The following is a 22,772-nucleotide window of genomic DNA, read 5'->3' on the forward strand; positions in this document are numbered from 1 at the left end:
GAGGCACATGTGATGCTCAGGGGCCCTCCCGTCGTCTTGCTCCGGGTGCCATGTGCAGCCGTGTGCACTGCTGCTGGTCAAGGGAACAGAGATGTGCCTCTTATCTTAAGACTTCCATATTCTCCCATCCTTGGAGCGACTACTTTATGAGTGATGTTTTTTCCACTAGAGGCTCTATTTTGAGGAGTTGAATTGACGGTTGATTGTACACCATTCAAGTCTAGAAGTATCAACTTACTGCCACCTGTGACTACAGACATAATTTATAATTTGACTTGATTAGGCTTTTGTTCTCTAACTTCTCCTAACTGGAGAGTAGGCGCATGTAGATGAACATTTATTTCTTTCCACCCTCTCTTAATGCCTTGCTCTCTAAAAGCATCTTGGTCGTCTCCACCCTCGCACTGAACTTACAGATCAGAGTGAATGGAACGAGCAGTCAGTGGTCGTAAAGCTGGAAGATACAAGTTTCATCTGCTCATGACTTCCTAGTGAACACCACCTCTCCGAACCCATTCTGAGCCACACCTGTATCTGTTTTGCCTTTTTTATGGTCAAAAATATTTACGTTTAAGTGAAATTGAAGGTGACCAGGGTTTATAAAGTGAGACAACAATATATGTACGCAATGAAAGGACTTATTGTTTTGTAAAAGGGAACAGCGGTTTGTTGAAATGCACATTGATTTTATTTGTATTGAAGTATGATTGATCTACAATGTTGCGTCACTTTCTGGTGTGCAGCGCAGTGACTTAGTCGTACATATATGTATTCTTTTTTCATGTTCTTTTTCATTAGATGTTATTACAAGCTATCAATATAGTTCCCTGTGCTATATAGTAAGACCTTGTTGCTTATCTATTTTGTATATAGTAGTTTGTATCTGCTAATCCCAAACTCCTAATTTATCCCTGCCGCCTTTCCCCTTTTTAACCGTAACTGTATTTTCTATTTTGTAAATAGGTTTATTTATGTCTTTTTCTAGATCCCACATATAAGTAATATGATATTTGTCTCTCTCTGTCTGACTTACTTCACTTAGCATGATAATCTCTAGGTCCAACCATGTTGCTGCAAATGGCAATATTTCACTCCTTTTTATGGCTGAGTAGTATTCCATTATATATGCATACCACAACATATCCATAGTATATTGATATTACTTTGCACAAAGCATTGCAGTCTTCCTGTGAAATCGACAACCCTCCACACACAAACACTGCCCATTAACCTGGCACACCATAGCTCTTGTTTCTTATTCATCCTCCTCCAGTTCATTGGAGCCACTCTTCAAGAACAGCAAAAACCCAGCTTCCTCCTTGTCTTCTTTGTTAAGACTCCAAGTGTTCTCTCCTTTCTCAAAGTCCTTGCAGTCTTGGCCACTGCCTTGGAGCACTTGGAGTTTTTACTCTATGTCACTAATTGTTGAACTCTTAAACAATGAAGGGTAAATTCTAGAAAGGACCTTTTATGGTTCCATAAAATTCTAGGAACTTACATGGACACAGAGACCTCCAACTCACCGGGTCCAGTAGACATTTTCTCGGCAGCCAAACTGGGACTGAAAGGCTGGAGTGGTGTGGCTGAGGTCTCCTGGACGGTGGCAGAGGGGTGGCAGAGGGGTGGCAGAGGAGTGGCGGGAGCTCATGTCTGCTCTTACGTAGGTGCTGTTTCTGCTCCAAAGTGCTGCTACTTTGTATCATATGTGAATATGATGACTGACTGTTTTTATAAAACTCAAAGAAAGAAAAAGCAAGACCTTTCTAACAGTAAGACTATTCAGTGTTTTCTGATTGATTGATTGATTGAAGCAAGATTTCGAAGGAAGGACCTAAGAGAAACAAACTACATTTTAGAACAGGAGGCAGCAACATGAGCAGTAGTTGCTGGAACTTCACTGTGGAGCTGTGCGGGCGACAGAGGTTGGTGCCAGAGGTTGCTGCTTCTCTGAAACCTGCAAACGTGAGGCTGGCTGCAGGAGGATGCATGAGCTCGGGGAAGACACTGACTTAACAGTCACATCCCTGGCAGGTGTTTCCCAAGCACAGAGTTTTCAACATTTGATTCCAAGTGGACACATGGTCCATTCATAGTGCAAGACAGTACTGAACGGCGTCATCTGTCTCCGCGTCACATGTGATGCAGTGGCTGTTGAGGGATCTGGTGTCTGTATATTCTGGTAGCTATTTTCTGTTGGGAGGAGAACATTTTAAAACAAAATTTCTTCTATTCATTGCATTGGTTTGGCTTCCTGATGTAATTGAATTGCATTTAAAATAAGAACTGAATAGGAATGAGAATCTTGAAGGAGAAAAAATATTTAATTCTTGTGAAAGAGTGTGTCATTGTCAACCTCCCTTTAGAAAGCACAGCAGATTTAACTATTACACGCCTTGGTTTAATGAAGGAATAGGACATAATGTGCATCATTGTATCTCAGCTCAAATTTTAAGTTCAGGTCTTCTTGGCTTAAATTGTATTTTCTTGTCAACCGAAATAATCTCAAAAACAGCATAAAATATAAAGTTAAATATGTACTTTGCTTCATTATGTTAGAAACACTTCAGAGTGCAGAGTGTCCTGAATTTTGATCAATAGCACATTGAAATTTATGACCTCTGTAGCTTTTCTAGGAGGCACAATTTTATAAAACAAGTTCTCGGAAAAATTTATTGCTAATGAATAATAATTAGAGGTTTAATAAAGGGGTGTGTTGAAGTGGAACTCTCAAACTGGGGCCAAGTGGTACATTGGATAACCTTTGAATAGGCCAGAATTAGCCAAATTCTCTGTAGTTAGACAGTCTTTTTCAGTAAGAGAAATAAACAGTAATGGTATATATCCATCAGTTTTGTGACAAGTTGATTTTCCAAAAGACCCCTTAAAGACTGTCTCCAGTGGGCTTGGAGATAATGTAGCTGAGTTATATCTGATATATTAAGCACTTAAGTTTGTGTGTCGCTCTCAGATAATTTGGCGGGCACACAGCTACATTAGCAAAAAGCTGAAATATTAATGGGAATATTAACCTTGTCAGATTATGAACTGAGTTGAAATTTATCGTCTATGCCATAGTACTGGGCTTTGCTTTGAGAGCACAGCATTTTACAAGGGAAGAAAGACATATGTAACAGTGCCCTGACTCACCACATGGGAGTGCAGGCTTTTGTGTAAGGCTTTCCCCATTACCCAGTGCTGTGATCGCCAGGAGGACACATGCAGACCCCAAAGCACAGACCCCGTCCTGAGCTCTGGTCACAGGTCTCACCCTCAACCAGCAGTCCTGGCATCACATGGTAGCAGAGAAGACTTGGGTCTTCTCTGTTTGGCTCTTTGGCTGTTACCAAAATCTTTATTCCAGTCTAACTTCACACAGATTCTTCAACACACACACACACACACACACACACACACACAAAAGAAAATTTGGTTTACACAACATATGAAGTTTATTTCCTGCTTTTTTCAAACTACTTATAAAAAGCCAGTCGTCTGTCAACACTTGGGACTAAAATAAAGATCATCATTTACATTTGGTCATTAAATGAAACCAGGGGCATGAAAGAGGATTACTATATTCGATTCATCTTTTTTGTTCATGGAAACTGTCTTTCAGGAAAGGCTGGCTTTGTGTGCTTTGGGGTTTAGTGTATTCTTATTACAGAATGCAGGAGGAAGAGAGAAGGTGCTTAGAGACGTCTCAGTTAGGGTTACCCCAAGCAGACCCTAAGACAAGGATGTGGGTATTGTCCTTTAGTTGGGAAATGGTTCCAGGTAGCAGAGTGAAGGAGTTGGGCAGGGAGGGAGGTCAGCTATTGAAAGGGGACACTGGTGGCAACATGGGCTCGGTCCATCTGGACACCCTCTGACTGAAGTGTGGAAGATGCTCACATCTGCCCACTGAGGGGTGTGGGTGCAGAAGCTGGGGTGTTTATCCATCCATTACGTCCTCATTGGTTAAGACACAGAGAACTATAGATTTAGAAGGGAACAAGCCGCAGGGAAGGGAGAGGGAACGTGTTCAGGACACCGACAGCCTCAGCTCCAGAAAACATGACTAGAACTGAATATAAACATTGGGAGAGCCTACTGAGAGCTTGAAGTCCATCAGGAGACCACACTGAATTCACGGGAAGACTCAGTAATCCTCATACGACAGCCGTGCAGAGTGATGTAAGCTGAGCCCTGGGACCTGGTGCGTGTTGTTTTCTCTTAGCCCTTGACTCATCCATCACCCGTCAGAAAGAGCACAAAATTGATTTTAATTGACTTAAGCCAATCATCACATCTCTGTAGACACGCAGACTCCACCGAGACTTCTAAACAGACAGCCTAAGCCAGACGCATAGTCTGCTACATCCTGCATGCCAGCATTTCTTGTCACTGTTTTAGAAGTTAGCAAATTTGTATTCAGTGTCTACTTGCTTTGATGATGACAGGGGTTTGATGGCGTCTCTGAGTAACGTGTGTCCTTTTGCTCCCGTCTGGGGCTGCTCTGTTCATGTCTGAGAGTGTGACCAGACGGGTCGCCTGATTTTTGTTGGCAGCAGTGCCGTACCTTCCTCACTACATTTCCTAGGTCTTGAACGTTATGACTCCTTTGTAACATTTGAGCTCACACCCAATCATCCAGTTCAGGGATCATGAACAGAAAGAGGAAGCGGGGACCATCCATTCAGGGTTACTCAACAGCACCAGTGTGATTAACAGCCACTGAAATGGGCTGAAGGAAATGCAGCATTAGCATTAACTCAGTTCCAGGCTTTAAGGGACAAAGTCTGTCATCTCAGGCCTTCCTTGAATATATCATGTGGTTTATGACTCCACACTTCCCAAGTGTCTAACCACTGATTTGTCATGGAAAGTAAACCATTGAAGAATTGAAGATAAGTGGCAAATATATGTATTTGGCAGGCGGATAGCAGAAGATGAGTAGGTAATGGAATAGCTCTTTATATTAAGATTACAAAAGGTGGTAGAGTACCATTTATTTAAAAAATAAATCCCATTGTCTTCATGTGGATCCCAGGGTCAGACAGGGAGCAGACACCTACTCGTGTACACACTAGGTCATCAACCATGGACATTTACCTTATTAAAAATTTTTGATTTCTACATTTCATGTCTTAATTTATAAGGAAACATCAAGGGGAATTTAACAAAAAGTAAAAAGATAATTATTAAATATAAAGTGTTCTCTTACTTTCTTAAGTATCAATAAAATTCCCTTTGGCTTGTGTCAGGTGCTATGACAAGTGTTAGTTCCCCGCCGTTTACCTAACTGCCTCTTCTTGCCTCTGTTACAAGGAGGTTTGGAATAACACCCAGAAGATAGGGCTGTGGTTTTGATGCAGTTGGCTCACACGCAGAGAGCTCCCGGGAGAATGCGGGTCAGAGCCCGTGCTCCTGGCTGCACGTTTCTCTCTGTATTCCTAGGTCCCAGGCTTGTGGCTTCCTCTGAACACCAGCCTGTGCTTCTCGCCTCATCTGACAGCTGTGCCCTGGGGGTGGGCCCCCTACCGGGTCATAAACAGCATGATGTCAGGGACACTGTCTCATTCGTCTTTGCATTTACCACGAGTGCTTATCAAGGGGCCTGGCATTTCCTGGGCAATGATGGATGTTTTCTGACTGGGTGAACAAATCAATGAATGAACAAACAAACGATCAACGCTGTTACACCAGTTCACGGAGAAGACCTCCCTGCCATGTACTGCGGTCCCCCACAGCCAGACTCAGTCTCCTGTTGACTTTGCCCCTGTCTTTCCCTGGAGCAGGATGGGCATGAGCTGTGGTCATTTCATCTTCATCAAGGTGCCCTCCTGGCCTCCTCTGCTCCTTTGGTGAAAGTTCGCAACAGCCCCCAAAGTGATGTGCACTGTGGGTGCGCCCAGGAGACAGACACCTGGGAGTGAAGCCCACCTCCCCCCCACCCCGCCCCATGTTCTCACCACTTTCTCCACAAAAAGAAAAAAACAAATTAAAAAAAAGAGAAAGAAAATGTGGAAGAAAGAGAAAATGTTTCATTCCACAAATGTTTGTTTATACACACTGAATACCAGCTGCTAAATTCACAATACCTGGAGAATAGGATGTTTTCTATAAGAGACTGATGTTGAAAATACTCTAGCATGGATATAAACTTTCAAAGATTGCCCTTCTCTGATACTTTTTCTCAAAAAAAATTGCAGTTTCTTTGAAGAGAATGGAAATGTGCCATTTAACGAAAATAAGCACATATTCAAATATGTGCAATATCGTGTGCTACTATGTGCCAGGTTTACTGAATTTAAAGACTGAAAATACAAGAAAAGCTCACTGTCATCATTTTTTTGGGTCCCACCTGTGGTTCTCATTGACGACAGTTTAGAGAAGCTAATGTTTTTGTCTCTGTCTGTATGTTGGTTTAGAGTCACTAAAGAGGAGTGGGTGGTCACCACAGAGAAAATGAAATATTTGAGAATGTGTGACTATCTTATTTAGGGAATGTGGACTATTGGTTGACTTTCTAAAGTGCAATAAAGCTTATACTTTATCTCTCAAATGAACAAGCAGACGAAAATGAGTGTTTTCTATTTTAGACTGAGCACTGGTTTCTGGGATTTTAATATTATTTCTGCTTCACTACCTTAAGATCAAAATAGAAAAATAATGTCTTTGGGGAAATAAGTATGCCTTCCTTTTTCTCCACACTGAAGAGCACATGCTTAGAACTCAAAAAATGATAAGTAACACACTCTGACCTTAGAAAATCTGATTTGTTTTTCAATACGTGTTTCTAGAGTCTGTATTTTACCTTGTTGGAAAGAGCACTCACATTGGCCCCACTTCAATCAGGGATGATTTCAAGTGGCACTTGAATGTGACCTTGGCTGTGCGACAGCTCTTGGTCTTTGCCCCACACCCTGTTTCAGGAGCGGCTTCTGCTGTCCCTGCTCCCAGCGCACATCGCCATGGAAATGAAAGCGGAGATCATCCAGCGGCTGCAGGGCCCCAAGGCCGGCCAGATGGAGAACACCAACAACTTCCACAACCTGTACGTCAAGCGCCACACCAACGTCAGGTACGCCGGCCGCCGGGCTGGGCGCGTGCGGCGGGAGCCCACGTCTCCCGGTGTCGCGCGTCCTTTGGAACTGTTCACCTTTGCGTGCAGAGGAGCGGGGAGGAGAGGGTACCACGCCACCCACCCGTGCGCTGCCTCTCAGGCCTTCACATTAAGATAAGGAAATGGGTTCCTCTACTTTACTGCATTTTGTGACCTTTAGTCACAAACGGGAGAGAGGGGGACAGTGGGGTCCTTATTCTGGGAACTTCCTGGTCAGATCTCATGGTGTGCCTGGAACCCAGCACTCAGTGCTGCCATGAGATTAAAGAGTCAGTGGGCTCTGGGCACAAGGACTGATTCCTCACGGTGGACTCGGCAGGGGCAGGGCTTGGGGAGCCAGCACTCTCCAGGGAAGCTGGGTGTCCTGCTGTCTATCAGGAAAAATGGCTTTCTGGGCTCTGGCCAACCAGTGCCCGCGTGATAGGGAGCCAGTGTGCACCTTAATGAGACTCTAGTGAAAGTTACTGCTCTTCTAAGAGTGGCACGGTCATGTCTGCTTCCCAGGGAGCCGTTCCTGGGATCCCAGTGACTGGGAAACTGGCGTTGGACTGTGGAAAGGAAGGAGGGTGGCGGAGGGCCTCTTCCCCCCTGAACCCTAGAGAGGGGCCGTGCGGACCCTCACTTCAGCCTGGAGAGGGTGCCCCCCCCACACTCCTCGTCCAACTCTAGCTGCAAGGTGGGCCCCTCCAGATGTGGGTGCCCTGGTCCTCGCCGTTTTCTGTGCCCACCCGTTCCTGATAGCACTTCTCTGGTTGTGGGTGGGGTGTTCTTTCATCTATTCGATGATATTGCAGTGGCGGCTGGGTCATCTCAGTAAGTAACTTGTTGGGGGGAGGTATAGCGCAGTGGTAGGGCACGTGTTTAGCACGCACGAGGTCCTGGGCTCAACCCTCAGTACCTCGATTAAGATAAATGAATAAATAAACCTAATTACCTCCCCCTGCTTCCTCCAAAATAAAGCAAAACCAAAAAAGAGGTTAAAAAATTTAAGTAACTTGGGTGCATCTGGCCTCATCCATTATGTTATTCCTTTAGTTGTCAGAGCTGCTCCCCCCCTATTCAGTAGTTTAGTAACAACCACCACAAACACAACTGAAATGTGCTGAGCATCGTCTAGAATTGGAATCGGGCCCTTTGCCCCCAAGTCCAGACCTTTTCCAAGCACGATGCTGCCTTCCAGTCTGGCAACTTCAGGTCAAGGATTTTTGAATTTTATTCATAAGAAACAGATTTAACTGCAGCTTAAATACATTGCTAAGACAAATCTCAATTTGACATACAATTTTAGAAAAAGCTATCGCCCAAGCACACAGAGAGCTCATATCCAGTAAGAAATGCATATTGAGAAGGAGGTAACAGAATAAAAATTGTGTATCAAGTAGGAACTAAGGAACAATCATTGACCAAACGAGGAATCAGTAGTAAAAAAAAGTTTTTAAAGTCATCACCATTTTTTGGAATCATAGGACAGATCTCTCTCTCTGTGTATGTATATATATATATATACATACACATATATATACATACACAGAGAGAGCGTTTATCCACACATGTTAGGAGTAAAATTACTTAAAACACTGGCCTGCTTTCAGGTTTTTAAGCATTTTACACATATATAATTTTTAAAAATTCAGGTTTTCTGACAAGATGTACTAGAAATTGCTCTTTGCAGCCTTAACTGTCTTAAAATCAGCAATACCCCTTCCATCTCGGGAAATACTTTTAAGTCGCTTATTGGTATTCAAAATATGTAAAGATGAATGCTTCTGTATTGTAACAGGATCACAGACTATCTTTAAGCATCTGTGATACAGTCCGGGATCGACAGACCTATAAAAATGGCCGAAGACACCACCAGTCTCAGGCTGTTGACAAAGGGTCTGCATAATGTCCATATCGCTTGTCAATTTCTGCATAACAATTACCTCAACACTTGGTGGCTTTAAAGAACATTAAACATCCCACAGTTTCTGTGGGTTGGAGTTTGGAAGGAGCTTAGCCAGGTAGTTCTGGCATAGACCTTCCCATGAGGCTGCAGGCCAGATGTTGGCCGGGGCTGCTGGGGGATCTGCTTCCGACGTGGCTTCTCGCGTGGTTGGCAGGTAACTTCCTGTTGGCTGGAAGCCTCACTTCCTCATCATGCAGCTTTTTGTCAGGTTGCTTGAGTGTCCTCCCAATGTGGCCACTTGCTTCCTCACAGGGAGGGATCCAAGAGAGAGCCAGGTGGAAACTGCAGTATCTTTTATGGCCCAGCCTTGGAGGATCATTTCTGGTCATTTCTGCCGTATCCTGTTGGTTATGCAAGTCAGCCCTGTCCACTATAGGAGAAGACAGTACAGGGTGTGAGGACCGCAAGGCGAGGACCCCTGGCGCCATCTTGGAAGCTGACGACCACACTAAGGCAAAGGATGAGTGAGGCAGCTTCAGCTGCCTTCAGAGATTGTCTGGAATATGTCTACAGCGTTGAATTAAATCTAAATTCATAAAATGCATTTCAGATCCTAAAGTAACTTACATACTTAGGAATTACAAAAGCTTAAATGGCATGGAGTACCAATTATTTTTTAAAGAACTATGAAGACATACAGCTTTTTCGTCCTGAAACAGGACAGGTATACTAAGCAGAAAAGCAGGCACGACGCATGGCTAATGCAGATGGTTCGGTCGATACCTGAGGGTTTTTTAATGAGAATTATTAGGTTTATAGACCAAGAAGATCAGTTGATAACTTTTAGTTCTGCTTTGATGATTCATTCAATGAAGCATTCATTCCCTGTTAATAAAATGTACTAGTTCTTTACTGACTGATGACAGCAGCAGTAATAGTAATACGTAGGGTGAGGGGAAAGTGGAGGAGAATCTATAGATGTAAATGTAGCCCCTCCCAGTTGCTCCCTCTGAAGCCCCCCCACTAGTGCGGGAACATTCACAAGCCAATCACGTCTTTGAAAACAAACACGTACCCCTTGCCCCAGTGCCGCCCTCCAACTCTGAAATTACCTCTTTCTCCCAAGAATTCCATGGCCCCAGGTTCTGGAAAGATTTTCCTCACACTCTCTCTGATTAGACTTCCTTATTTTCTCCCCCTCCTCGAATCACCGCTGTCCGGCTTTAACCCCCACCCCGTCACAGCGCTCATTCTTCCTTAATTCACCCTCAGCTGTCTTACGTTCTCAAATCTGAGCATTACTTCCTTCTGCATCCTTATCTCATTAATTGTTCAGGTACCCTTGGGCCTGTTCACCTTGGCCTTGCACTTAAAGCATTCTACAGAGGCCCTTGGCTTCCATGGCATTGCATCCCTTTTTTCTCTCCCTACAGTCTCCTTTGTGTTTTCTCGTCCCTAAATCTAGCCTCTCCTGTAAATGAGAGCACTTCAGGGCTCCCTCCTGACTCCTCTGTTCTCTCTAGCTCTCACCCAGGACTTTAGTGACCGTCACCAAGACGCTAAGGCACAGAACTCAACCACAGCTTTCCGTAAGCACCTGCGTAGTGGGTGGATTCCTCTTGGGTGTTGCGCTGACAACTACCCTCAGACTCAACATAACCAAAGTGGAGCTAGTTCACCTTCCCTTGCAAACTTGATTTGAGTTGTACGAACCCAGTGTGTCTTTATCCTTAATCCTTTTGTCTCCCAGACCCGCCCCGACAACATCTAATTGCTGACAAAGCCTGACTCATTCTCCTCTTTGTGTGTCTCCCACATCTGTTCAGTTCTCTCCATTTCCCCGATTACAGATCTTCCACAGGACTGACAGGGTAGGCTTCTCACTGACCTGCCTGTCTCCAGGTTGCTGCAGCCAGAGTGATCTTTCTAAAGGTGATCTGATCAGAGCCTGTGTGGGGTGTGCTTCCCACGTGCCCCCACAGTGCTCACGCCTCCCCCACCAGAACCCTTTGCACATCGCATCATAGTTTCGTGCATACAGTTGGGATGCCCCTGCTGTCAAATAAGTTCTGGGTCAGCTTAGGACATCTGCATTCAGCCTGTCCGCTTGACGTTTTGACACAGGAAGCATGAGGAGAGGTCGTCAGCAAGAGGTGGAGTCCACCGCCCATTCTCACGTTCTGCTTCTCAGCATCGCCTGGTCAGGCACTCTGTCTCTGAGCGAGCAGAGCAGTGCTTCCTCTTGGACGGTGAGGCCGCATCCGTGATCTCTGCCCCTGCGGGGGACCGTGGGAGAAGTGGGGGTGGTGACATAGCACCATCTGAATGGAGAACCGTTCAGCAGCCCTGGTTCTTCTGGACCAGAGGGCTCCCCCACCCGGCTTCTGTCCGCCATCAGAGGAGCCGATCTTCCCTTCAGAGTGAAGCCGTCAGCCGTATACTCTTGCACAAAGAGCAGAGTGTGCCCCACAGCAGAGACAGAGCTGTATTCTGCATGCTACCAGGCTGATGGGACCACCCTATTTGTTTACTGTGTTGGAATATTCGTAACACAGTTTTAACCATTTTAAATTGTACGGTGCAGTGTCATTACACACATTCACATTGTTCCGCAACCATCACCACCATTCATGTCCAGAACTTTCTTCATTTCAAACTGAAGCTCTGGACCCACTAAGCAACAAGCCCCCACCCCTACCTCTGTTCACCGTGCCGGTCTCTGTCTCCAAGGTGTGACTGCTCCGAGCACTTCACAGCAGTGGAGTCATACAGTATTTGTCCCTTTGTGTCTGGTTTATTTCACTCAATGTGACGTCTTCAGAGTCCACCCTTGTTACGGAGTGCGGCAGAATAGCACTTCTTTTAAAGACTGGGTAACAGTCCAGTGTATGTAGACACGTAGTCTCTTTATCCATCCATCCGCTGTCAGGGGACATTTGGTTCGTTCCTACCTTTTGCCCACTGTGAATAATGCTGCTGTGAACACGGGTGCACAAATGTCTGTTTGAGTCCCTGCTTTCCGTTCTTTGGGGTAGATACCCAGCAATTGCTGAATCACATGGTAATTCTATGTTTCTTTTTTTTTGTGGAAACATGGTACTGTTTTCCAGAGTGGATGCACCATTTTGCTTTCCCACCAAGGTGCCTAATATTTCCAGTGTCTCCACATCCTCAGAAACATGTGTTTCTGTTTTTGTTTTTGTTTTTGTTTTAATAAAGCCTCTCCTCATGAGTGGGAATTGGTAGTTATTTTTGTCTCACGGACCATCTTAAACCATCTTCCAACAAATCATAAACAGCTTATCATGCTAGCAAAGCTGTCACGCACAAACTGGGGCTGTGTTTCTCTGCCCCAACCCCTCAAGGTTAGCTGAGCACGTGCAGAACTCTAGGAACCTCACACCTGCCCCGCCAGCCTGTCCCTCCCACGAAGCGGCACTGTCCTTTCCTAAGTGCCCGTCGGGCCCCTCACCGCCCGCTCTGTTCTGGCTCGTGGCTCTCTGCTGTCTTCTGCTCTGGCACTCATTTTCACTGTCAGCGGACGTCAGTTGGTGTCCTTATTTGTTTAATGCACCCCCCCCCCAACTAAACTCTGAACTTTAGGAAGACGTGCTGTATCTGCCCTCCCAGCAGGGGGTAAGAAACCCAGAATTTTTTCTTCAAATCAATAAAAACAGGATTTGACTCTTATGACTTTACTTCTTTTACTTAAGGGACTCTTATGTAAAATCATGTAATGATTCAAATAGAAGATCCCTATTTGATCTCAGAATTATGACTGTGTAATGCACTGTCGGGATGAAGACCACATAAACCGGGGGGGGGGCCCCTGGGTGGGGAGGGTGGCCCCGACCCCAACCTCGACCCCGAGAGAAGAAAGGTGATCGGTAGGAGTGGACTAGAGTAGAAAAAGTGCACTGCATGACTTTGTCTTCTCCAATTTTAATTAGAAAAATTTAACATAAAAAAAATGTTTAATGGTAGGAAAGTTTAGAAAAATGTTTATGTATTCCCTACCCAGGGAAATGACATTTTTCTTACAAAAATATATAGAGAGAGTATAAAGATACTACACTTTTTTAATGGGAAAAACTACCATTACTTGCTTAACAAATATCAACTTGCAAATACTGCACCCATCTGTTCGTTCCCACAGCATCCTCTACGCGGACATTGTTGGGTTCACCCGGCTGGCCAGTGACTGCTCCCCGGGAGAACTAGTCCACATGCTGAATGAACTCTTTGGAAAATTCGATCAAATTGCAAAGGTGAGTATTAGTGATGGCCTTCTATTTTATAGAAAATCTTGGCTTACTTTCTCTGTGGTCCCTTACCAATTTTTTACCTCTTCTTAAAAGCATCCTTTAGGAACGTTGTTTGTAAATTTGTTGGATTTATCTGCCATTGAACCCTGATAAGTCTCAAACCTACCTTGGGAATGAGAAATGCTGCAGCATATTATTAGCATACATTTTCATCTATTTTTAAAACTTCCACTTATGTATAATTCAGCAGACAAATAATAAATACCTTCAACATGACGAGATTTGATTTGCATGTCTGCACTCTGCTGTTCTAAGGTTGTCTTTTTAGGCATTTTGATGTCAAGGAGTTGGAAACATGGTTTCCTCTCCAGTTAGAACCATCACATATTCATAGTGCTAAGCAACATCCTGGGAAAATCTCTAAAATAAGATACATAGCTTCTCCCTAAGCCCTTTATTTACTGTTGTGTCAGTTTTCTCCATTGACCCTTGCACCGCTTACACAGAAATGTAACTTCAGTATCTGCCATTCATATGCTCATTTATGGGCAGTTCGCAGAGAGGGAATGATGGCAACTGACCTAAGACCACACGAGACCTTATTCTGGACATATTTATTGGAACTGTTAGGGTTCTGGTGGGAACGTTGATACTCTTTTTCTTTTTTGCTAGCCCTCTGCTTCTGTCTTAGGAAACATCTCTGGTCAGCTTAATTTTGTTTTTGAATTATTCCCAACAAAAATACAAAAATACTTTATTATGTTTTTATGCTTTTTTTTCTTTTCTTTCTTTCTTTTATTCTTTTCTTTATTTTTTTTTTTAGCAGAGAAAGGTTTATTGCAGGACCAACCAAGCAAGAAGAATAGGCAGCTCATGCTCAAAAACCCCAAGCATCTATTACGCTTATTATTAATATGCATTATTTACACGAGGAAGCGTTAGTTCTAAGTTTAATTCATCATGAGGTTTCACTCACTGTTAAACAATACAGAACATTCCAGCTGAGCCTTTTCAGGATAAATCTGGCTTGCAGGTGTTTGCAGAGTCACTCTTCGGTCAAGCTCCCCGTGAGGTGCATTATGCCCAGATGACCAGGACAGATCTCACTGGGGATTTTTAAAAGACCATTAAGAATACAGCCCTGTTTCCTTCCTTTACCAAACCGAAGGAAGAGGTTGAGTTTTGGGGATACTCATCTTTAGGGAAAAAAACTTAAATAATGTCTTGAAAGTTTGAGTTAATAAAAGGTCATTTTTGTTGGACTGCCTGCTCACGTTAGGAAGAAGCATCCGCTTGGTCCATCCATTGTTGATCTCTGGGAGCAGCATGCTTTGGATATCAGTTCATGGCTCATAATTCAAGACCGTGGAGTTGGAAGGCATCGTAAGCAAACAGATAGCTCAGTCCACCGAATGAATACTACATAAAGCACGACTTTAGGTTAAGGGACTCAGCATCATTACTCATTCACTGTCATTTTTTAACCACTTTAATGAGGTGTAATTGACATAGAAAAAGCTGGACGTATTTAATATATATACAACTTATTGAGCTTAGGGATATACCCATGAAACCATCACTACAATCTACACCATAAGCATATCTATCACCTACAAAAGTTTCCTTTTGCCCTTTTAATTGTAATTATTATCATTATCATTTTGTGATTAAAACACTTAACATATGCTCTACCTTCTTAACCAAGGTTTAGGTCTACAGTGTAGTATTATTAACTACATACACCATGCTGTACATATAGCAGATCTCTAGGACTTATGCATCGTGCATAACTGATACTTCGTACCCTTGACCAACACCTCCCCACTTTCCCTTCCCCAGACCTGGCCCCCACTACTCTACTCTCTGCTTCTGTGTTTGACCAGTTTAGATTCCTCAAAGTGGTACCATATAGTATTTGTCATTCTGTATCTGGATTATTTCACTTAGCAAGTCAAATTCCACAGCCATTAAAAAGATCACACACTTTGACCAAATGAGATTTATCCCTGGGATGCAAGTTGGGTAACATAGCAAATCGATGAATGACGTATACCATATTAACAGAATAAAAGATAAAAATCTTATGATCATCTCAATCAATAGATGCAGAAGGAGCATTTGACAAAGTTAAATGCCCTTTTATGATAAAAACTCTCAACTAATAAGGTATAGAAGGAACTTACATCAACACAATAAAACCATTTATGTAAAGTCCACAGTGAACATTATACTTACTGGGGAAAAACTGAAAACTTTCCCTCTAAAATTGGGAACAAGACAAGGATACCTGCACTCACCACTTCTGTTCAACATAGTACTCGAAGTCCTAGACAGAGCAATTAGGCAAGAAAAAGAAATGAAAACATTCAAATAAGAAGAGAAGGAGTACCATCATCTCTATTTTCAGATGACATGACCTTATACATAGAAAACCCTAAAAAGTCCACAAAAATCTGTTAGAACAAATAATTAAATTCAGTAAAGTTGCAGAATACAAAGCCATCATACAAAAATTAATTGTGTTTCTACGAACACAGTTTCTATGAATGAAATCTCAAAAGGACATCAAGAAGACAATTCCATTTATGTTATCACCAAAAAGAATAAAATACTTAAGAATAAAAACAGAAGAATTACTTATACAGTGAAAACTATAAAACATTGATGAAAGAAATCCAAAAAGACACAAATAAGTAGAAAGACAGTTCAAGTTCATGAGTTGTAAGAATTGATATCAATAAAATGTTCACAATGCCCAAAGCCACCTACAGATTCAATGCAATCCCTAAAAAAAAAACCTGTGCCAATCCTATTTTTTACAGAAATAGAAAAAAATCCTAAAATGTATGCAGAACCCCAAGAGACTTCAAATATCCAAAGCAATTTTGAGCAAGGAGAACAAAGCTAGAGGCATCATGCTTCCTGATTTCAAAATATATTGCAAAGCTACAGCCATCAAAACAGCATGATACTGGTATTAAAAACAGACACATAGACTAATGGGACAGAATAAGGAGACCAGAAATAAACCCATGCGTATGTAGTCAACTGATCTTTGCTAAGAGTGCCAAGAATTCACTATTATTAATCTTCCTGTTTTCTAGACTCAGAATGCATACTTAGGAAAGTGTGGGAGGGAAAGCCTTGTTAGTAAGCAGTCTTTTACCTTTTATAATGTAAACGTTGTTCTCAGGAATTACTACCACATCACCTATAGTGCTGTGGACAAGCGTGAAAATCCAGAAGCTCTCTATGAGATGGAAAGAAGAACGCACAACCTTCAGTAAACCTAACACATACTAAAGAACAGAAAGCTCTTATGTTCATTTTATTATTTCAGATTTGTTCAATTTATGCACAAGCCTGTGTGCATGTTGAGGGAGAAAAGCTGTGTTTAGTACATCTTTGTACTCTTTATTTTTAATGGCAGTGAAGAGTCTACAAGCTGGTTGAAAAGGTTAGAAATGGAAGTAGGATTGATGCACATGAATGAAGTTAACCTCAGGTTATAATATAAATATAATCCAGCCAAAGAAAATAATGAGTTAGCCTAACTTTATATTCAAACGATGATTTAACCTGAGATCAGAATTGAGTTTTCACTTTCTTGGCGATGTTGAATGGCGGCTTATTACATTGTAGGGATGTTTGTCAGAAGCTTCATGTCTGCAGGTAAGAATGTGCTTCAGCTTTAAAAGAAATGAAGAAAACTGCGACTGTGATGGGGAATGACATCAGATTCTAACTCCAGTTGAGTTCTGATGATCATTTCCTATCCTGCATCGAATGTTTGATTTCACTGTCAACATTTGGGGATGTTCGGATGAAAGAGACTGGTCCTATCTTCACGTGCCTCTGCAGTGTTCAGTGTACTCATCCCGGAACACTCTCTCAGCTTTCCTCTTCTGCTCACTTCCCTTGCTCTCCCTGCTGTGGTAACTGGGCAAGCGGGCGAGGGTGGCCCAGTCTGGGTGGGTAATGAAAGGAAACTCAACTAGTTCTCCTTTCTCTCGCCCTACAGACCCTATTCCCTGGGACAGTGCCGGTGACACTGGCACGTGGTGGTATTTGGGAAACGGGGATCATTATGTAAGTGCTTAATGCACCTGGGATTCTGTGATTTCTTCTTCCAGGAGAATGAATGCATGAGAATCAAGATTTTAGGAGACTGCTACTACTGTGTGTCCGGACTCCCTATCTCTCTCCCTAACCACGCCAAGAACTGTGTGAAAATGGGACTGGACATGTGCGAAGCCATAAAGTAAGTGTGTTGCTTAGTTAGACCTTTGTTAACTGTTGAGTAAATTTTAGTTGTAGTTCTCACAACTATTTCTATTTTTCTGTCTACTGGCACTAACTACGCTATTATACATTTAAATATAAATGTGTGGAGACTCACTTACTGCATATGAGAACTCAGTCCAAAGTAAGACTTCTGTAAGTGTTTTATCTTGTTATTATTAGCCTTAGGTCACAGCAAAACTGAGTTAGAAACCTATGGGAAGGTTTCATTTCATTCGTTTGTTTCAGAGGTGATTTTTTTTTTAAATTTAAATGTCTTCTTCCATCTTTAGGAAAAAGGCTGTACTCTTAGCATCTCTCTTGATTTCTGACAAGTAATAGGGCTACACACAAATTGTAAGAGCAAGTTTTTACCATCAGACTATAATTAATATCAAAATCCAGTCCAGAATTACTGCTTCTAGTCAAACACGCTCAGCTCTGTGAATGCAGTTTCAGTCTACATCCATAATAGCTTTCTGCCTTGTATCTACGGTTTCTTTGATTTTAATTCTAGAGAAGATCTTGCTTACAAAGAATAATGTTGTCATTACAGTTGACAAGTAGAGAGGGTAAAAACGTGAGGAACAGTTCATTTTCACTGCTGGTACTATAATGCGTACTTCTTTATGATACCTTCGTAGAAGCCAGGACATGCTTGGATAAAAGCTCATGTTTGTTGGTTGTGTGACTGAAAGATTTCAGCTTGGGGGTGGGGTTAATTGCCTAGTTTTGGTCAAGTGATTTTCCGCTACCCTCACATATTTTTGGTCTAAACAGGATACAAATTATGTGCTTGATCTTATAATTCCTTATCTCAGGGTTAGAATAAATGAGACTTTAAGTGAGAAAGCAACAAATCCAGTTGACACTGTGTTTAGTCCTTGGTGTAAGTTGGTCGTGTGCTGAGATGGACTGAACGGTTGGTCGGTGGGTTTCCCAGTGCTGTCCCAGGAAGAATAACGAAGCCCCCAGCCTCAGGGGGGTCCTCAGACCTAAGCGTTTGTCACAGGCCACTGTGGGACAGATCAGGGAGTGGGAGGCAAATGAATAAAGAGGAATTGAAGAAAGAATCAAGAAGGGAGGGGTGGTCAGGGTGGCCTCAGCTTCTCAAAAGAAGTATTCCTGCTTCTTCCCATAAGTAAATAACTTGTCTTCTCTGAAACATAAAAAAAAGGCTTTTAAACTCTATTTCAGAATGAATTAACTGTTCACGGCACCATAGGTCTGGGTATAAGTGAATTCAATCAGTAGAACTAACAGATTTTCTCAAATTTATAACCCACCCTGGAGGCAGCCTCAGTGTTGGTTTCAACATGAGATGAAGTGGATTCCACGAATGAGTTTGCTGAAAGGCAGGATTCTCTGCATCAGTAGCACTGGGTTAAGCTACCCACCCTTTTACTGAAGCGAAATGTCTGCTTTGGAATCAGCTGTTTTCCGGTTGTGTTGCTTCTGTAAACCCAGCATGTTGAAGCGCCTTTAGGATAAGGACCCCTTACGTTCTGTCCCCTGGCACGTCATCAGGTCGTCCGTGGTATCTCTTGTTGTCGTTACGTTTTTTTTATGGTGGCGAAATATACATACCATAAATACTTCCCTTTGAACCGTTTTCACATGTACAATTTGATGGCATTAAGCACATTCAAAATGTCATACCACCATCAGCAATGTCTGCTCTTCCAGAACCTTCTCATCATCCCAAACAGAAGCTCTACTCATTAAACAGCAAGTGCCCATCCCCTTCCTCTCAGCCCCTGGTAACTTCTGTTTGACTCTCTGCCTCTGCAAATGTGCCTGTTCTGATGGTCCATGTAAGTGGAATCGTACGATATTTGTCCCTTTGTGTCGGGCTTGTTTCACTTGCTATGATGTTTTCGAGGCTCATTCATGCTGTGGTTTGTGTTCATACTTCATTCCTCCAAGTGATGGAATCATACTCCGTTGTATGTATGTACCACCTTCTTTATCCATTTATGTTAGATGCATCGGTGGTGTCTCATGTGTCCAGCATCTCAGTGATGCCAGCAGCGTTGAGCAAACTCCCAGAACTCTTTCTTATACCTGAACTGAAGCTTCAGATGTAATGGCCGTGTGTCCCAATCCTTGACCGGAGGCTTCTGCACCCGTTGTAGTATATCCCCTGTTCGGCTCATGCACAGTTGACAAGGTGATCAATAGTAGGGTGTCTTGCTGCACCTTCATTAAGAGAGAGCATCTCAGCGGATTTCAAACTTCTTTGTTCTCTCTCACATCCAGAGATGAGCAATTCCAGCCCCATTTATTCAGCCACAGATGAGCATGAATACAGGAAGTTTATTTTTTAAGCTGATGCAGAGAAAGCATGCACTTGGCACTTGGAATTTTTCCAGATTATCTCGGGTGTTTTGTAAGAACCAGCAACGTAGGTCCAGGAACCCTTGCCTGTGTTTGTCCCGCCATGTTGGGACCTCCACATTCACCCGCTGCCCCGTTCCCCGTTAGCTGAGTCAGCTCTGCAGAAGCACGTCTGTCTGTCCGTTGCCCTTTGGGAATATTCCCAACGCTTAGCGAGGCTTTTTTTTTTCTCCTGTCATGAAAGTGTAAACTGTCCTTAATCAAGGAAGGAATATTCAGGACTCTGGTTTGTAAGTGATTAAAGCTCCCCTTAAAACTAGGAAGGCTGGCTACTATTGTTGCAAGCTCTTAGCAGTTATTCCAACGTTTTTCTGTAGATCACAGGCTGCCATCTACGTGCGTTAAGTCATTTAATCAGTCAGTTCATCTGAACCTTTGATCAACTCATTTTTCTAAAAAAAGACACGAAGCACAAGGAGATTGTTTTAAAGAGTTGAATCATTAACCAGTCTATTCTGTCCCAACGGCCAGCTGTAGAGGGCTTTGTCGTCCCTTGTTATTCCCTCTTGGCTCTCCAATGATCATGTTTTGATAAAAAGAATGCCATGGGTGGGGAGAGGGTATAGCTCACGGTAGAGCACATGCATAGCATGCACTGAGGTCCTGGGTTTGATCCCCGGTACCTTTGTTAAATAAATAAATAAGCCTAATTACCCCCCCCAAAAAACAAATGCCATGTGGTTGGAACTGTTCTCTCTCAATGACATAAAATCTTAAGAACATAATAATGTTCTGCAACAGTTTTTTCAGGATCGTCATCTCCCAAAGACAGAAACACAGTAAATCCTTCAAAACTGACCTGGGTCAATTAATAAACTTGTATTAAGTGTCTGTGTTGCACCAGGTCCTGAATGAACCTGCTGATGGGTAGCCTGTGTCTGTGTCCTCTCGGGCTGACACTCTGAGAGCAGACGTGGACAGCAGCAGGGAGTGCTGACTGTACTCGGAGGGGTTGGAGCACGTAGGAGGGATGCCCACCTCAACCAGGAGGGAGAGACTGGAAAGCCTTCTTGGATGAGGTCATGCCTCAGTCACGGATGGGAGAACCAGGCAAACTGGCCTGAGGCCCCAGGCCGGTCTGGGAAGGGAGGCTCAGGGGAGTGCGGCGCAGGGAGCGCGCGGTGTGAGCAGAAGCGCAGAGGGGAGGAGCAGGCAGTGCCCAGCAGGGCAGCGCTCACCGCGGGGGTTGGGGGGCAGGTGGGGGGGCAGCCCAGGTCTCCTGTGTTGTGTTGATGCTCCTCTCGTGAGCAAGAATGAAGGGTCTGGACAATTTTCAAAGTGCCTCAACTAGAATCATTGTCTTTTTTATGGAGAAAAAAAAAAACAGAAAAGGAAGATAGGAAGGAAGGGATGCGAAGGGAAACAACCTTCTATGCCCATATTTCAGGAGCCCACTTATTTTTACATCATAGACCCGTTCTTTTTCTCAGTAGAATGCTCAGCTGGTGGCTCTTCATCATTTAGGCATGACTTGCATGCCTGTGTCATTCTGGGAAGTTCCAGGGTCGTTTTACTGCAACCCCGTCTCCTCGTGGGGAGCAGTCAGCATCACAGCTTTCCCCCACGCTTCCTCTGGGGGTGGTTCTCTCCATGTAACTAAGGACACTTTCCTGCACTCTTCTTTTACCATAATATTTTAGTTGATAAATGCATCTATCTGCCAAAAACAAATAAGTGTTGCCAAGCATTGCCATTTTCCCTTAAAGGAAGTCCTTCATTTGTCTCTTTTAATGAATTGGTGACAGGGTCCCAAAGTCGCTTTTAAATGATTTTTAAAAATTAGTTTCTTTTGAATGATACCTTATGCATGATTAAAGCTTTTAAGAGCTTTTTATTCTTCTCTTTTTTTTGTTAAAGAATGTGCACAATTGAAAAGCTTTAATCTCCTGGTTATTTTTTAACATTTTCCATTCAGGCTAAGTCATTATTAAGCTCACAAATAAGCTGTATTGTCCGTCACCAACAGAACGTATTCACTGGGGATGTAGGTCATGCTAAGCACTAGAATTGCAAGTGGCATCTAAGATTGTTTGTTGATGTACAAGGCAAGTAACAAATAAGGTTTCTCACAGTTCAAGACAGTACACACGGGTCCACTAGGAAAATTCCAAGGAGGTGTCAGCACGTGATCAGTGCTTGATATATGCTGGTTGAAAAACTAGAAGTTACGACCAAAATGCTGCGTCATGGCCACGGCCGGCCTGATGCCTTAGCAGGCGGAGCTTGGCACTCATGGTTTAGACGGGTGGTAGCCAGAGAGGAAGGCCCCTCCTCTAGGCTCAGAGCAGGAATCCTCTGCCACGAGGGGAATTCATAACAGTATTTCCGACAGTCTGAGAAATTCTGAATAAGAAAATGCCTGGAAAATTGACCAAGAATTAACGGAAGAAGAGGCTATGCCTAGAGGGTGATGTGATTTCCTTCTCTTTAGGAAAGTGAGGGACGCCACCGGAGTTGACATCAACATGCGTGTGGGCGTGCATTCCGGGAATGTCCTCTGCGGCGTGATCGGTCTGCAGAAGTGGCAGTATGACGTGTGGTCCCACGACGTCACCCTGGCCAATCACATGGAGGCCGGAGGGGTCCCTGGGTAAGGCGGGATGCTGGCTTTCTGGGTTAGGAATAATAGGCGGACAGGTTAGTAACTGCTCAGGGCTTGGAGATCTCCCTTGCCTTGGTCAGCTAGCACCAGGGCACTCTTGCCCAGTGGACTCTTACATTAACCAGAGGAACATGAACTCTCAAGCCCCAGTTCCACCACCCCCATGACCCGTGGCCAGAGAATGTGGATATCAGATCATAATTACAGACTTTCACTTACTTGCATATTTACGAA

General features: G+C 43.4%; 1 protein-coding gene across 1 annotated transcript in view; it reads left to right on the forward strand.

Moving 5' to 3' along the window:
- The window catches only part of ADCY2 (adenylate cyclase 2), a 378,985-nt gene that overhangs the window by 242,952 nt on the left and 113,261 nt on the right, over positions 1 to 22,772 (forward strand). The window contains exons 5-8 of the mRNA XM_074356066.1: positions 6,915 to 7,063; positions 13,150 to 13,261; positions 17,392 to 17,519; positions 22,368 to 22,526. Of these exons, the coding sequence (XP_074212167.1) occupies positions 6,915 to 7,063; positions 13,150 to 13,261; positions 17,392 to 17,519; positions 22,368 to 22,526 (548 nt within the window). The remainder of the gene's footprint in view (positions 1 to 6,914; positions 7,064 to 13,149; positions 13,262 to 17,391; positions 17,520 to 22,367; positions 22,527 to 22,772) is intronic.

The sequence above is a fragment of the Camelus bactrianus genome, chromosome 3, assembly GCF_048773025.1.
Source record: "Camelus bactrianus isolate YW-2024 breed Bactrian camel chromosome 3, ASM4877302v1, whole genome shotgun sequence".
NCBI classification, from domain to species: Eukaryota; Metazoa; Chordata; class Mammalia; order Artiodactyla; family Camelidae; genus Camelus; species Camelus bactrianus.